Source organism: Protomyctophum bolini (assembly GCF_963924005.1).
Source record: "Protomyctophum bolini genome assembly, chromosome: 21".
NCBI classification, from domain to species: Eukaryota; Metazoa; Chordata; class Actinopteri; order Myctophiformes; family Myctophidae; genus Protomyctophum; species Protomyctophum bolini.
The window spans coordinates 12720659-12737499 of record NC_137882.1 but is presented as its reverse complement, the minus strand read 5'-3'; the positions used below and the strand labels follow the sequence as shown (position 1 = coordinate 12737499).

The 16841-nt window shown below is 41.0% G+C and overlaps 1 protein-coding gene across 1 annotated transcript in view; it reads right to left on the bottom strand.

Moving 5' to 3' along the window:
• Positions 1-10469: 10469 nt before the first annotated feature.
• myripb (myosin VIIA and Rab interacting protein b) overlaps positions 10470-16841 on the bottom strand; it is a gene marked incomplete at its 5' end in the record, with an annotated part of 160646 nt that continues 154274 nt past the window's right edge. Inside the window, 5 exons of the mRNA XM_080793321.1 lie at positions 10470-11319; positions 14041-14113; positions 14275-14370; positions 14684-14845; positions 15213-15401. Of these exons, the coding sequence (XP_080649447.1) occupies positions 11282-11319; positions 14041-14113; positions 14275-14370; positions 14684-14845; positions 15213-15401 (558 nt within the window). The 3' untranslated portion in view covers positions 10470-11281. The remainder of the gene's footprint in view (positions 11320-14040; positions 14114-14274; positions 14371-14683; positions 14846-15212; positions 15402-16841) is intronic.

Genomic DNA, 16841 nt, shown 5'->3' with positions numbered 1-16841 from the left:
ATAACAACAGGAAGCGTGAGACCTTGGTAACACTTGAGAGTCCCATGGCCCGGGAGGGCGGGACGCTGTTGCGATTGGCTGCTTATTTTCATTTGTAACGTCTGGCAACCAGGTAGCCAATCAAAGCGTGGCCATCCCGCCGGGATATGGGATCTAGGGGATCTACAGTATCATGTTAACGCAATGCACTGTGGTCCTTGTGGTGTAAAATGTAAAAGGTCTATGATTGTTATTGAGGTTTTTGGCCACGAGATGGAGGCAATGCGACAACGAACTCTACGTTTAAATCTTTAATATTAGATAATAATAAATCACAGTATTTCAGACACAGAGAACACAGTAATAATTAAAACGAATATATATATATATATATATATATATATATATATATATATATATATATATATTACTCAAAAATAGGCTATGCTATGGAATATGGTGGCATTGTGTCAATAATCCTGTACAGGATATTTAAATTAAATTCAGAATGTTATTATTATTTTAGTTTCTGACTTCTGACAAACCAATAAAGCCACTAAAGGCTTGCAAATCTAAGAACTAGTAGCAGGATTCTGCAATGGGCCAACCCATTCAGGCATTCGGCCACTAGCTGTGTCTTACATTTTGACAGCATAATTGAACTACGTAGGAGTATATAGCATATATCTATGCCTCTTATTACAGCAAGATAAAGAGATATTAATTTGGGTTTCTCTTCCCTTTCAATTAACTTGCTCCTGATATGAGTTTTGTTGAGACATATGCATTGATGCGAGATTTTTGGTATATGCCTATAGTCCAGACCCTACACTAGGCAGGCATGTATTTAACTGTGGACCTTATATGGAGTTCTGTGTCAGGCATGCCCAAATATGGAGTGTTGTGATGTCAGAACAGGCCAGCTCCATATATGGAGCCTGGGCAGGGGCATTGTCAAGAGCCCAGGCAGATGCCTTTTGTGGCCTGTCAGTCACACACATTGTTCAAAGTAATCGAGAAACTTGTGAACATTTCCACCTCAGAAGATCACACTTCTTGAGAAAGCATGGTGTTTCATTCTTTCTGTCGACGTCTGCTCTCGGCAGGTTAGCTTGAACAATTTCCAATTGCTCTTACACCTGACCAGACAGAGGGAACTAGCAGGGTTGAGGAGATGACTAATGAAAGTAAATTGGGCATCACAGATCACACTGTGATGGTGTGGAGCAGACTCCATGTTTCATCTGAGCAGGAAGAAAGACAATCAAAAAGTGTGATCCTATACCTGAATGTTCATAAGATTCTCAATTTATCCTAACTATCACTCCCTCTGCTCTTGTCCAAAAACGAGTCAGTTGTTCTGCATACTGATGGATTAATTGTGAGCACACAAACCAACGTCGAACTGATAAACAACAACAAAACATACACAAATGATTAGTATAACATGGCATAAACAATACAGCATAAAAGCATGAATGAAATAAAGAAAATACACTCAAATAACATGCAAAACAACAACATTAACATACCTTCTTTTCTGGAGGGTCCCTGTCTTGATAGGAATTTCATGAATGATATACAATTGAAATGGATCCAGGATCAATATGAAACCCAGGTGGGACTTGAACCCACAATGGCCAGCTCCGGAGGCTGATGCCTTATCCATTAGGCCACTGGGTCCTTTTGAGTAAAAAGGTCATCACACCTATGTGAAATAAGGGGCGTCATTGTACATTAGCAGACATTTGACATTGCTACAGGTAGCCGGTAGGTGGTTCCTATTTGAAAAGCGCTCCCACCAACATAGCAGATTTGCTCGTTTACATATGACGTAAGTTTCCCTTCAATGTCAATGGCGTTTAATGTGTTGATGTTTAATTTAATATATATCTGGCTGCATAATTATCAGTAAAACGTGTGCTATTGTAAGCACATACCAGTATATTTTGTATTGTCAAAATACAGATTGTAGTACAGTGGATTAGTAGCCACATTTCTCAAATCTAAACACACAAAATTGTGCCCGCCACCAGAAAACACCCATGCTTAAACTGACCATTTAACAGGCTTTACAAAGCAGATCAATGCAGGCCTCAGCCCACTCACTCCCTCTGTAGGCTTAAATTTATGAGGCAACTCATTAACAAAAAAACACCATGGCAAATAAGGGGGATAACTTAGAGCCAAAGCCTTTAGTCAGGTCAAACTATTAATCATGCTGCAGCCAAAGATTTTCTCAATCAATGGGTGTCCAGTCCATCCTGTGCGTGCGTGTGCGAGTGCGTGCGCCGTGTGCATGCATGGTGCAGATATACTCTTACCCTCTGTGCTGAACTGAAAGTGGAGTTAGTTGACTTGAATATGAATTATGTTGAACCTTGAACCTTGCAAGCGTGGGTAAAAGGTGGTGATAACCTGCTATTACTTACTATACTTAGGCCTTGAGGCCATTGATGAAATGCCTCCATCCCCTTCAGTCTTGTGCCCTCCACTCCAGTTGTTGCCATGACAGCTTTTGTGCCTTATTCATCTCCTGTTCTGTGGTTCTTCGATCTCTAGGTGGCTCTAGACCTTTCTGGCCTTGACAGCCCATTCATCCAAACAGAACATCCTGTCTGATTGCATTAAACAATGTTAAACTCACCAACATTGCAGCTGTACGAAAATATCTATCTATCTATCTGCAAAGTTTTTGTTTCATAAGAATCCACCATAGAAACGTTATGAGCTACTTTCTGTCAAGAAATGCCATGCATTTGATTATTTTTTCTAAGTGTCAGAGTTTGGAAGTATTTGTTTTCAATATTAACACAACATTTTGCTGCCTCCTGCATTATGTGACATTTAGAAACAGGTGTGGTACGCAGGACGGTTGAGTGATTTCCAACGAGCGCTTCCAAACTCCAATGCTCAATGTTTTGCCACTCAGTCTAGATGAGGGGGGCGTGTCCTGATGGGAAAATCATGGATGTGCATACTCTCTATTGCCAAGAGAGTTTTGTTTTTCCTGCAAGGTGAGAGCCTGGGCCGGGGGACCTATTCACTCGGGGCTGTCAAGCAGATCTGCCCTCTCTACTATTTATGGTAATGTAGTAGAATATGAATGAAAGTTTAACATTAATTACTTGTGCAAGCAGAGGGCGCAAGTATTGTGGTCTGCAGCTGTACTGGACCAGAAGTGGTATATATGTATGGTAGGCGTGGTTATAATCGGCTGTGTATACATACATACATTACCTTTTACCCACCCAAAATTGAAACATATCTTAATTACGTCACCATCAATAGCCAATTATAACCACACCTACCATACATACATACCACTTTCGGTCCAGCCGACCACCGTATACTACTTTCGAGTTACATATATCATATGTATACATACATACAAGAGGCCAAGAGAATTTGGACAAAGGTCATACTAGGGGGAGACTGTAATTTGAATCCAGAATTATAAATCTCGATTGACCAAGAGAGAGCTGAATAAAAGGGAAAGAAGAGCGACGAAGAGCTTTCATTATCAACAGTACAGGAACAAGAGAAGGACCAGCAAGTAATTAAATACGTAGCTGAATAATCTAGGATCGAGGTACCAAGGACTTGCCTTCCCAATTTTGGGGGGCAATAGTAAGTCGGTAGTTGGCACTCGAGTTAATATCTGATTCTTTGGTTCTTGCGATAGGACAGTGAGGATGGTGGACAACTGGACATACAACACTGGCCTCAAGGCAAGTACCCAGAACATATATTGTAAGCATTGCAAAGCTTGCTGAGTTACAAAGGCAGCCTCCATATACAGGTCATGACTGAAACTAGAAGGACGCCCTTTGTGGACTTTCCTCATAAAGACGTCATAGCAGGAATACAGCTCATACCAGTTCTGAGAGAAATTCAGGCATCATAGCAGCAACATTTGACTCACTGTAGTGACTAATCCTATTGCGAAGTACGTGGATGCGTGTGGGATTTATTGTAGCTCCTGTAGGTCAATAGTAGAAAGAAATGAAACCCAAGTCCGGACAAGATGGTGATCACCAAACACACAACATGTCACATTGCAATGCCTTCTGAGCTTATAAATCAGCTATTTTCAACAAAGAGATTTTTGTTATACTATAGGCTATAAAGGAAAAAAGTAGAGGGCCTAGTATAGATCACTGGGGGATACGTCACACCGGTCAAAAAAACAATCCAGTGTCTGACTCTGGACCCCATTACCTAAGTGAAGGAAGTATGATGATCTTACTCAGGGAGAATTATGATGCAACAGAGCAGCAAAAAAAGAAAAATCTCATCCAAGGTATTCTGGGGATTTGAGCCCAGATCTCTGACAGGCAGCCTGTGATATAACACTATATCTACTTGAAACCCTGTAACAAGAAGGTTACTGTATTTGAACTTTGAAGTTGGGTTTTCACTCAGTATATCTACCATAAACCAGCTGGCATATAGGCCACCTGTTGAAATTATCCACCCACTACAGGACCTATTTGCATAATGATTTACGCAATTGATTAATGGAAGACATTTTCATTAGACGTTAAACTACATTGACTACTTATATGGGGACTGGCACATCATCAGTTTATTTTATTGATGATCAAAGAGAAAACGAAATCTATTTGAGAACAATGAAGAGCTAAAAAAGACCCGTTAAAAATACCGTAACAAATGATAAAAATGTATCTTTAAGACACTTGCTGTGATCATGGGGATTGCAGTGCAGCTGAGCCTCATCCCAAACCACCCACCACATTTCCTAGGTCACCGTCTGACAGTTCTACTTGACGTGCAGGGGTGTGGGATGCCCCCCCAAGTTAACTCATTTAATGTTGTGCACATGTCACCGAGTCTCTGATGGACTGCCCTGCGCCGTGCCAGACAACAGGAAAACTCCCAAACCAAATCCCCATTAAAGACCTATAGGTCTATTCTCAACAGGAAATGTGGTCAGCGAGGAGGAGGGGGCAGTATTGCAAAGTAACTAAGTACATTTACTAAAGCACCGTAGGCCCACTTAAGTACAATTTTCATGTTCTTTTACTTGAGTGTAGAGTTTCCATTTCTTTGATATACTTTGTACTATTACTACACTACATCTCAGAGGAAAATATTAAATGGACTGCATTTATAGCATCTTCCAATGTGCTTTACATTACAATGTACTTCACAGTCACCCATGCATGTACACACCGATGGCAGAGGAAACCATGCAAAAGGCAGGAGTTAAGGGTTTAGTTATGCCATAGAGCTTGTAGATCGACTTGTATGGTTAAGTAATTTGTATTTTTTAAATATTATATTGAGTTATTTATAATTTTAGCTTACTTATATAATAAATCTAAAAGCCCCCCCCTCCCCCCATCCTTGGCAGGATGGAAGGGGGGCTGGGGGCGTCCAGCCCATTCTTGGATCCACATAATTATGTGACTGACGTTCCTGACTCATCACCAAACGACCCCACCAGTCACAGCGACCATCAGGAATATATAGCCACCTGCTGCTCCACTGGCCAACTAACCCCAGCGTGTGGCCAAAGTTAGCTGTAAGTAAGTAGATAATGTTTGCTTCTTTGGTTTTACAGACACTATACTTGTCTTGAATTGTAAGCAGAAATAGGCTACAAGTTTTATCAATTTAAATGCTATTTCATCTTAATGTGGGCAAATCGTTTCTAGAATTATTCCTTTATTTGGAATAAATCTAGTGGTTCTCAACGTGGGGTCCAGACAGGGGTCCTTGGGGGGATTGTATTGGACCCTCTCAGAGTTACTATACTATAGTCACTCTGAGCGTTTGGGGGCCCTGGGTGCTTGACATCAAAAAGGTTGAGAGCCACCGAGTCTAAACCGGTGTCATTACTGCTTGCTTCACTCTAGTTTGTATTCGGCAGTCAGCCAGTGCATTGAGTCAGTGCGATGCTCGCTGGAGGAGCACTCAGAGATGAGATGTGCGTGCTGCTGGCTGTTCTGCAGCTCCTCTCCTCAGCCTGCTCCGCTCAGAGCACCAGGGTGGAGCACAACTTCCACATCATCCACAACGTCGACAACAGAAGTAAGACTTTCCTCAGTTTTATAAACCTGCATTATTATTAAGTGACTTATTTTGAGGTTATACGTGGCTAAGATCTTTGACGATCGATTGGACTGTGAGTAACATATTGTCAGTGCTTTCTAGGATGGATAAAAAAAAGAGTTGGAGGCTATTAGTTCAGAAATAATTATCAGTTTGGTAATTACACTTTTGAGATAATATGCCTCATGCAGCTTTAACTAATTACAAAATAAATGCTCTCTTTCTTCAACTAATGACTTCTTTATGTCATTAGTTATGCTTCATTATGCTTATTGAATTATGAAAAACTAAGAAATAAAGACACAAATACCATTTCCGTTGCTATAAATGGTGATGAAATTGGAATTCATATTTGTTGTCTCCATATTTGAATAGCTGAAAATAATATACAGATGTTTAGATGTCATAATAATTATATTATAACTAGTGATAGACATCTATAGTATCTGCAACATTACGCTCTGGATTCCGACACAGATTTATTTTAATTTGTATCATCTAGGGCTACTATGTCAGAGATACAAATATATATAGTTGACAAATCCAGTGTACAAGATCTGGACACATGTATGTTCTGGTTAATATTAGGGCTAATAAAGTAGTAGAGATACTTTTAATACGGACCAATCCTTTAACTACCTAAATACATAATCTACAAACAAATGTACAGGTTCTCAAAGCATACAATCCCTCTTAAAAACATAATTCATATGATGCATTCCCATATACCAGAGCTTTACAGCAGAATTACATTTACTGCTCAACCCCTTGTGGGTGGGCTATGAGCCAGAACATGCATCCACATCTTGAAACGAGATTTCTCACTTTGTGATCAAGAATGTTTTGGTTCTCTTTCTAACGAGGAGACTTGAGAAAGAATTTAAGATAAATACAGTACGAGTACGTCATAGGGTATCTCAATCGGACGAACACTTTGATGTTCAAATGATCCCTTCAAATACACACACACACACACACACACACACACACACACACACACACACACACACACACACACACACACACACACACACACACACAATTCACTGTTAATTGAAAACATATATATACTTGTCAAAATATGCAGTTATAACACTGAGGATCTCACTTGTGCACACTGGTCCGCAGGTCCAAATATAGACCCGTTATGGTATGTGGGGCGTGGGGTCCGACCGATCGGCCGCTTTGGGAAGAGGCACAGCGGCAGGCAGCCTGCATTCGTCAGCATCGTGGAGCTTCTCCTCACCACCCTCCGAGACAAGGAGACCCAGGAGAAGACGCTGGATGAGGGGGAGAGAGACTGGCTACCATGACGGCATGTCCCCCGGCCCCACCCCCTGGTGCTTTCATCTTTCTTATTCACAGTTGGATAAGAGTTGTATATTTTAGGGCAGGGCGGTATGACTTCAAATAAATATCACGATTATGTCAAACGTTTGCCTCAATTATGATGAATGAACGATTGTTAAAAAATACAATACATTTATACTGAAAATAGCTGATCTACAAGCTCACAAGCTGAGCTTGTAGATTTTTGCACACGATCATAGTACAACAATGTATAATACAGGACTTAAAACTAAAAATATGACATTTGAAAACGATCATGGAAACAAAAACCTGCACCTCTCGATTATTCGACTAACCTATGTCAGTTATTGATTTAAAATGTTGGTTTCGATATATTTTACGATCCATCTGTAATGGCAGCAGAAATATGGATGTCTTCCTTTGTTTGCCTGTTGTATCAACGTTTTGTTGTTCGTTTTGTTATTACTTTAGTGTAATATAAGTTAAAAGGGTAGGCACTATAAGCTACGGCTTCAGCCTATACACCTTTTCGGTCCAAACATCTTCTGTATAGTTTGCTGTAATATACATGTTTTAAGACCGAAATAAACTATTCAAGTGAATTGTTGTCCAAAATGTAAAAAAAAAAGTTGTAATCTGTACATTATGAGACATTTAGGCTATTGATTATGTTCCAATTTCACTGACAACCAGTCCCAGTTCTTCCCAAAGTTTAAAATCATAAAGGTAACAAATCCGTTTTGACAGCTTCCCTGTATCTGTTGTGTTGAAGATTATCACACACACTATTCAACCATTTTGTATAGTTGGCTGGGCACATGCCCTAACCCTAAGGCATTTGTTTTTAAGATAGTTTCAAGACAAGGACACTTTTTTTTTAGGTTTGCAAATTTTATTTGTTTCTTATTACAGTTTTGTGGCACATAGAGAATCCGCATTTTTTGCTTGATAATATTTCGCCCATTGCAACACAAGAATGGTCCAACCAAGGAGCTGTGCACAGTGCACCAAACTGTCATTCAAGCTGGATTAACACAACTGATTATGACACAGTAAATGTACAGTAAATCAGGTTAGACACCTGTGTAAATCCAGCCTCAGAAGTCATCACAGTTCGAGGTTGTCTTCTGCAAACAACACTGAATGTTTGGGCAACTTATGATTCGGCATTTCATATATTATTCTATATCATATCCATCTTTTCACACATATACAAGAAATTCTGAGATGAGATAAAATATTTGTTTAGTTTTTAGTTTAGTTTTTACAATAGAAAAATACAGGACATTAATGATTGGACCCCCTTGACTGTGCTTCTCATTTGTACATCTATTTGATAAAACCAGAAACATGCTTTTATACATGGACACCTGTGTGAACAAGACCTACACAAATGCACAGGAACATTCTGCAAATGATGTGTGAATTGTTTTCCTTTGAAAATAGCAGATCTACAAGCTCGCAGCAATTTGACATCGCCGTACAACCAAGTATACTGTATATAGATCAGACATAACACTTAAACCCTCTAGTCTTAGTAAACTGGACCTGAGTTACAACTTTTCTTGGACCTCTTTTTAACCGTCTGCCCAAAAATAGCAGATCTACGAGCTCACAAATCACAATGTGTGCGTTAATTGTGAGCTTATAGATCTGCTATTTTTGCTGAATGTTCCCCCCAGGATAGGCATGCTGGGATTCATGGCAGCCAGTTCTCCAGTGTAGGGTGGTATAACGTTGGTTCTGTACATATAACGTAAGCGCAAAATGGCTGCCAGGTGAATATGATCAGTTACGCTTTAGTTCAGATTGAGATCATTTCAAGCCTGCACTTCAGCTGCACTGATAACACTGATAACCTGGCAGATATCGATTTACTCAGAAATGGATGTGGCTATGAGGAAGTGCTGTTAGAATCTGAAAATCTGGCAAATGAAACGTTATATCTCATCTCCAGATTCCTACCAGTACAAATGCCGGTGGCATTCCAAAATATCTTTGTGTTACCGTTTTCGGTAATAATAATACAAAATAAATATATATAACACACACACACACACACACCCACACACACACACACGATTATGAGAGCAAATATTCCAAATAAATTCAGGCCTACAGTGAAAGCACAGTCATAAAACATAAGAGAGTCAGACAGGACAGAAGACGGCTCCTTTAAGGAGAGAATAAAAGCTTTGAATTTGCAATAGTACCGGTTTCAGTGATACTTGCATAAAAACCTTTAAGTACAAAAATAAATTGCTCGTAACAAAAATCTTGGTTTCATGACATTTGTTATAAAGCCTGTCACACACTGGATGGTGTTTAGATCTTTTTCAGGAGATTTCCGACCGCAACACAAAATCTCTGAAACTTTTATATGGCAAAAAGGTAAAACAAGTGGAAAGCCACGTCATTTGAAACATTGGAGTGTATTGTATTCAAATGGCAGAATTGAGGATGCTACGATTCTCGTAGGAGGGAAGGACATGATCAGAAAGCGAGGTTGAGATAGTTTGGACATGCGAAAAGGAGTGATATGGGGTAGGCTACATTGGGAGAAGGATGCTGAAGATAGAACTGCCAGGTAGAGTCTAGAGGAAGAGGTTTATTGATGCAGTGAGAGACAACATGCAGGTGGCAGGAGTCAAGAAGGAAGACGCATAAAACAGAACCAGATGGACACAGATGATCCGCTGTGGCGACCCCCCGATGGGACTTGGCCAAAAGAAAAATATGAATTATAGTGGCCATTTTGATTGATTGAGTGGCCAGTGTCTCACACCAAGAATAGTCAATTTACAAGCTCTTGTAGATCGGCTAGGATAAAATACCGTGCTCTGGTAATAAAACACCAATTAGTAACATTTGCATTCATTTGTTACATTGTTTTTGTTACGTTAACGTCCTCCTTGATAGTCAAATAAAGACACTGTTTTAAATAATTTCATTGGTCAGTGTTCTTTGCTTTCCACTATTGGCATCAATCATAAATCATAGATTAAGGGCAGTTTAAGTTAACAAAAAAACTAAAAGAAAGGAGGACAAAAATGAGTTTTGGCCCTGGTAACTGTACTATACACACACATACCATGATACCAATATACCTTTCTCTGGTAATGCATGAAATCCATTTAAAAATGTTAAAAAGACATGACAATCAGTTCCCAACTGTTGTTAACCTGATAGCCAAAATGTGGAAAGCGACACAAACATTCATGAGGCTTGGTAAGGGCTCTGCTGTTCCTCAAGACATTATATTATGTTTGCGTGAGGGATGCAGTAGGTATTAAATATGGTTTAACTTCTTTCTTTTTGGGGGGGAATTAAATTATGTACTGAATTACATAATTCCCCTTCTTTATTGTACATTATTTAAAACACCTACAACAATCTTGCAAACAGACAGGAAAAAAAATGTACCCTTTCCCCCTCTATACAGTGATTATTTTTTAAGATGGAAATTCTGGCCATGTTTTGGCCAGGAAGGTGTCTCGCAGTCGCAAGCAGGTTTTAAGGCAGAGACATGCCATCTGTCGGCCGGTGTAGTGCGTTGTCTTAAGTTGGTAAGTCCGTCATAGATGTTCATAGGGCAGACAGGTTGGGAAACGGAGGATGAATTGATAACAGGGGAGACACACTGTCTTGTTCTCAGGTCTATAGGTTGAAGGTTCCAGGGCTGGGTGTAAAAGGACTGTTGTGTTAGTATTAGAATGCCTGTGAGCGATTGGTGCCGTGCCTGGCTCACTGATGAGTGCTGAGTGGGTTGTTGCACAGGGCAGGTGTTGGCACCCAGCATGGCCCCAGAGCTGGAGGTGGACACTGGATCAAGGCACTGGGTTGGGCGGGCCCCATCCGTCAGGGGGTCTAAAATGTCCCACCCCCGGGGGGCTGTTTGTGCTGTTGACTGTAACTATGGTTGTAACACCTGTTGCTCTGGCTCCAACGTTTCTAGAAATAAAAATGAGGACACCACAGGTAGTGTAAAAAAGATGGGAAGTCTGCCTTCATCACACCAACGGCCAACAATGGCTGAAATGTCGTGAAACTGTGATATGCCAGAGTTTGTTTTTAAATAAACTAAACACTGTGGAGCTGATTTGTGTGCGGACTTCCCATCTTTTTTACATTTACTATAGTCCAGCACCAGCCAGGAACTAAATGTGTGCAACCTACCTGCTTTAAACTTGACACCAGTTAGTAACAGTGAAGTAATACATGACAAGTCAACAAAATCCACCCGCTTCCTCCCATTTGGTGCGCCCCCCAAATCCTTTTCTGGATTATGGCCCAAATCTCCTGCCGCGTTAACTGGTCAGATGGGTGCGCCTACGTGCGCATTTTCAGAGTACCGTATGTTTATTTTAATAATCAATCGATCTATTGTGTTCCGGCTCGGATCAATAGAACAAACACAGTACACTCGAAGTTCTTATTTATCGATACCACAATGAAAGCAACATTTTCAAGGTCTTAAAGAAAGAAACACCATGACTTTTCTTTTACATTAATATTGTATTGTCGACTCGTCTTAGTGTTTTGATAATTATTTGGGGGCCTACAATATCCTCACGGCACCCAGGTTGGGTTACCCCTGTTGACAGCACATGATTAAAATGAACCTTTTAGGAGAACCCGAGAACCCGATCACCTCAAAACCTACTTATTGTCGTTGAAAGGATCGATGCACTCATCTGCTATCAATGCTATGATTACATGCCATAGCCACTGATTCAACTCTATTGTCCTGTGTCTCTTTGGAGCTGTGAATGACTCACAGTGAACAGCCACAGTGAATCAGAGCTAATGTGTGGACATTACTGAAGGGCATTTTTTACAAGTAAAAAAAAAAAAAGAAGAAAAATCCATTCATTTACATGAAATAAAACGGACTCCTTCAAAGGAACCGTGCCTTGCTATATTCTGTGTGTCCATTTACTGGCTTCTCTGTTACTTAGCCTCCGTCTAGCATAGCAGTTTGCATTCATTCAGCATTCAATTTGCTCTTTAAATCTGGAAAATACTGTGTGAACAAAAGTCCCCTCCTCCCCCCCAACATCTCTCGCCCACATGTGTGTGTGTGTGTGTGTGTGTGTGTGTGTGTGTGTGTGTAATCTTTGTGCCATTAGACCACGGCAGTACCTCTACTATTTATTTTCCCACAAATATTTAAGTTAAAATTTTATAATTGGCGACAGATGACTGACAGTCATAGATCCCTAAAGAGGAGGATGAGATAATGCATACGAGTCATACACTGTAGCAGGTATTGTATTGATGCTAAAAATAGAGGAATGTTAATAAATATGTAGAGGGGGCATCAGTCTGCTGTCTTGCCAATTTATGATCGGCAGGGACAAGAGATTTGAAATACAGAGACAAGAATGACACTCATGTCATAACTGCCAGGTGCGTGTCTCTGTTGTGCATCTTTTACCCTTATTTTGATTATTTAGGGGAGAAAAGTGCCGTTCGGACTAGAGACTAGACTATTCATGCCGTTCAGACGATGATTTTCTTTTTTGCCGTTCAGACGATGGGGTTTGGCCTTTATGGGTAAGTATCCCATTGGCTTAGAGGTAGGTAGCCTAGAGACGAGGCAGCCAATCCTGAAAAAGTGTCCACTAGGTCCTGACTATGCTCATGATCGACAGTATAGCCAGGATGCTTTGCAAGCACCTCATGGCTAAAATATGTGCAAGCAGAATATCTTCAAAGAAATCTAGGTACTGCGAAAGTGTGGAAAGTGTAACAAAATAACTGGATAATTGACAATGTGTGGGCATATTTTCATGAAATTTGTTGTATGAAGAGAGAATTCACTTTTGTGGTCATACATAGTCATGGTCATACATAGTCATGGTCATACATAGAGCAAAGGCTACCTGAGTGCTCTCGATTAGCGTTCAGAAAGCGGCAACTCCAGTCGAGGGCGTGAAGAGGTACCCACATTTCATATATGAAAGAAACCAATTAGGCAAACTCCAAGAACCAACAGGACGAGCAAGGATAAAAGTTACAAAGCCTTAAAATCAACAAAAGTGCCAAGGACACCCTTGGTGTTTTTATTGATTTGAAATTGAATATGTATGTCCTGACTCAATAAAAGCTTTATAACATTTATCCTTGCTTGTCTTGAAGTTCACCTAAGGGCTTTCTTTCAGCAAGGTCATACAGAATGAGGGGGGAATGCCATTATATTATTCAAACCCTGAAGACTGGATCATCACCTATATGGAGCCGGCTAGCAACTTGACATCTGACCTCACGGACACCAGATTAATAGTTTAAATCCTGCTTCTTAACTGTGCTGTATTAAGAAGTTCTGTTGTTTTAGGGTGAGGTCGCTTCATACCCTCAGGGCGTCTTGTACTGGTATTGACAATATCATAGTGTTGGTGCAGGGATCCATTCTTATACCAAGTGCAATCCATTTAGTTCTCATCTTATTTTTTTAATTTGACAGCCATGCTCCCATCAAACACATTCAAAGGACGTTATTCCTACTTTTCTTCACTCCACTCTCACATCAAAATCGTCAAATAATTAACAAACAAACAAATGCAATTTAAATTACACTTGGAGGCAATAATATTCAATATGAAATTATTGCCATAATTACATTTTGTTGCATACAAAATAGTTTTGTGTTTAGGCCTAGTTTTTGTTTACCTTGAAGTGCACCTTTAAGTGGAGGGGCTGGTAGCTTCCTCCGTTGATGACGTGATGAGTCGATGGTTTGAGGCTGTAAGGAGAAGTAATATAGTAGAACACTCTTAAGAATACTGTTCTTATTTTAATATACATAACACAAGCATAAAGGGTGGGGTGGGATGAGAGTGAAAAGGATGAGGGTGAGAGGGGAAATGGACAGAGTCATAGAGATTATTTTAAAGTTAAATTTACCTTAGGTTTTGGCTTGAACTTGGAGAAACGATTGCAGGCAGTGACATTCAAGCCAGCTGTTTTTAGAGCTGATATCCTGGCCTCGATGTTTGATATCTGGAGGGAGAAGATACCCTTTACCAGGAACTGTCTGACTGACACGCATGAGCATTCACATGATGCTAGTGAACCAAGCAGAACTTCACTAACTTCACTTCACTGAGCGAAATGTAATTAAAACTGAGGAGTGCCAGACCAATCTCCTCAGGTATTTAATTATTTCCTGTGGCAGATTCGTCTGGTTTCCAGGCCAGAACATCACTGAGTTAGACAGTGCAGGGCAACATTGTGCTGATATAACCACTCCATTTGAATGTGTCCTTTTACAATTATTGAGGCACTTCTCTCTTTCCACAGCGACTCCCTGTACCTTTAGTTCAGACTGCTGGACCTGTGCAGCTGCCGTGGCCACCTGGTCCTCCAGGAAGGCCAGCTCCGTGTCTGTGGTGCCACTGCTGACAGAGCGTGCACACTCCTCCAGGTCCCCCAGCGCCCCCTCCAGCCCGTACACTGCACCTGCAGCCAGGTATACCTGCAGAGAAACGGGAGAAGGAGTTGTCCACAAGCCCCCAGTAAGGCTATCCAACGTTGAAGATGCCACTACCTACTGGCGAAATGTGGAATTGCAGCACTAGGCTAAACTTCCGCTCGCTCGAGCCACTGACGCCACTGAGCAACTGCCACTGAAATGAATAGCGGGGGGGCGGGGCTAACGCTCCAGTTCGGTCTCTATCCTTCTTTATACTCTATGGTTGTCTATTTTCCCTAGAGTAGAGTTGTGTTCGAGTCGACCTAAAGCAGTGCTTCTCAAACATGTTCATGTCAGGAACTCCAAAACGGATGTATTTGGGCGCGGTACAGTAAACTTAGTGGGGGAAAAATGCCATATGTGTCTTTACGTTCTCCTCCATCTTGGTAAGTCTCTGGTCCAGCCTGGAGGTCTCGGCACTGCTGGAGATGGGGGAGGATCTCATGGATTCTGCGGGGGTGTGGCTCTCGCTCCCAGCCTCGCCAATCAGCTCCTCTGTAGCGTTGAGCACCTTCAGCACCTCTGTGGTGATGCTGCAGAGAGACGCTGCAGAGTACTTCTGCTCCATGCACACAACACACACAGACAGTCACACGGATAAAGATACAAGTATATATATATATAATATATACCATTACATGGTACAGGCATCTTGAGACATTGTTTTGGGTAAGCTGATCCTGTGACTAGCAAGTTCCTCTCTCATCTTTGTATATAACTGGGCTCGATCTCACCCTGCATGTTTAATGGCCGTCTCCTATGAGCTCACTTCTATCTCAATTACTGAGCAGTTGAGACGAATAACAGTCCAAGTCCACACTAAATTATCCATAATGTATACATTATGGATAAGGGCGGGGTCAGGACAGCTATAGGCCTTTTCAGGGAGGGGTCAGAATAAATTATGGACTTAGACTGTTATTCACCTTCCATTGCAAATGGAAGGACATGCATAATATTAAAATCAGCAAAAGTGCCAAGGACACCCTTGGTGTTTTACAGTGTATGGTGTAAAGATGCCTTACGCGTTTGCACAAGTTAAGGTGGAAATGTTTTCAAAATTACAATTACACACACAAACTCAGTGCTGTTCAACTGACACTTAATGTAAGCAATGCATTCATTGGTTGCATTGCGAACACACACCTCCGACCATGTGTGCTCAGCCTGGAAAAAGCACTGAGTCCAGAAAAGCGAAGAAAGAAGGGGGTGGGGTGACTGTGGGAGGTATCAACATGAAGATGGATAGAGAAGTGATTTTTTTTCCCCCCACACAGTGGATGACACTCTCCCTCTCTCCTCCCTGCCGTTTATGTCAAGATGTTCTTCAGTGATCAGTTCAATGAAAATACTTATCAGCCAATTTATTAGGTACAGGTGGTACCTAATAAATTGGCTGATAAGTATTTTCATTGAACTGCTAGCACTGCGTGTACCCATATCGCCTTTAGAACTGCCATAATATTTCAGGGCAAGGATTCAATAAGATGCTCAATTAGTACCAAGAAGCCCACATAAATATCCCCCACTGGCCCACTCCATTACACCAACACAAAGGCAAGATGGATGCCATACCTGGTGCCACGGGGGCACCTGAGGGGGCCTGGCACGTTCAGTTGCAAATTCTGCCCCCTCAGTTTAAGTATCATGTATTATTTTACTATAAAAATAATATGGATGCATTCTTTCATGTTGTAGATCACCACCTCACCATCCCTATGTTTCAGCAGAAATAAAGAATAATGAGACCAGGGAAGGGTTTATCAATCTTCTATTTTTCCAATCTTAAATTTAAGCCTGTGCTAATTGTAAACTCAGTTTTCCTGTTCTTAGCTGGCAGGAGTGGCACCCGGTGGCTTCTTCTTCTGCTGTAGCCCCGTCTGCCTCGCAGTGTTCAACAGAATATGTATCTAAAAGCTGAATGATTATCTTTTGCTGCTAGAAAATCTTTAGTATCACCACTTCATGCTATAGGCCCAACGGAAATGTTAAATGCATC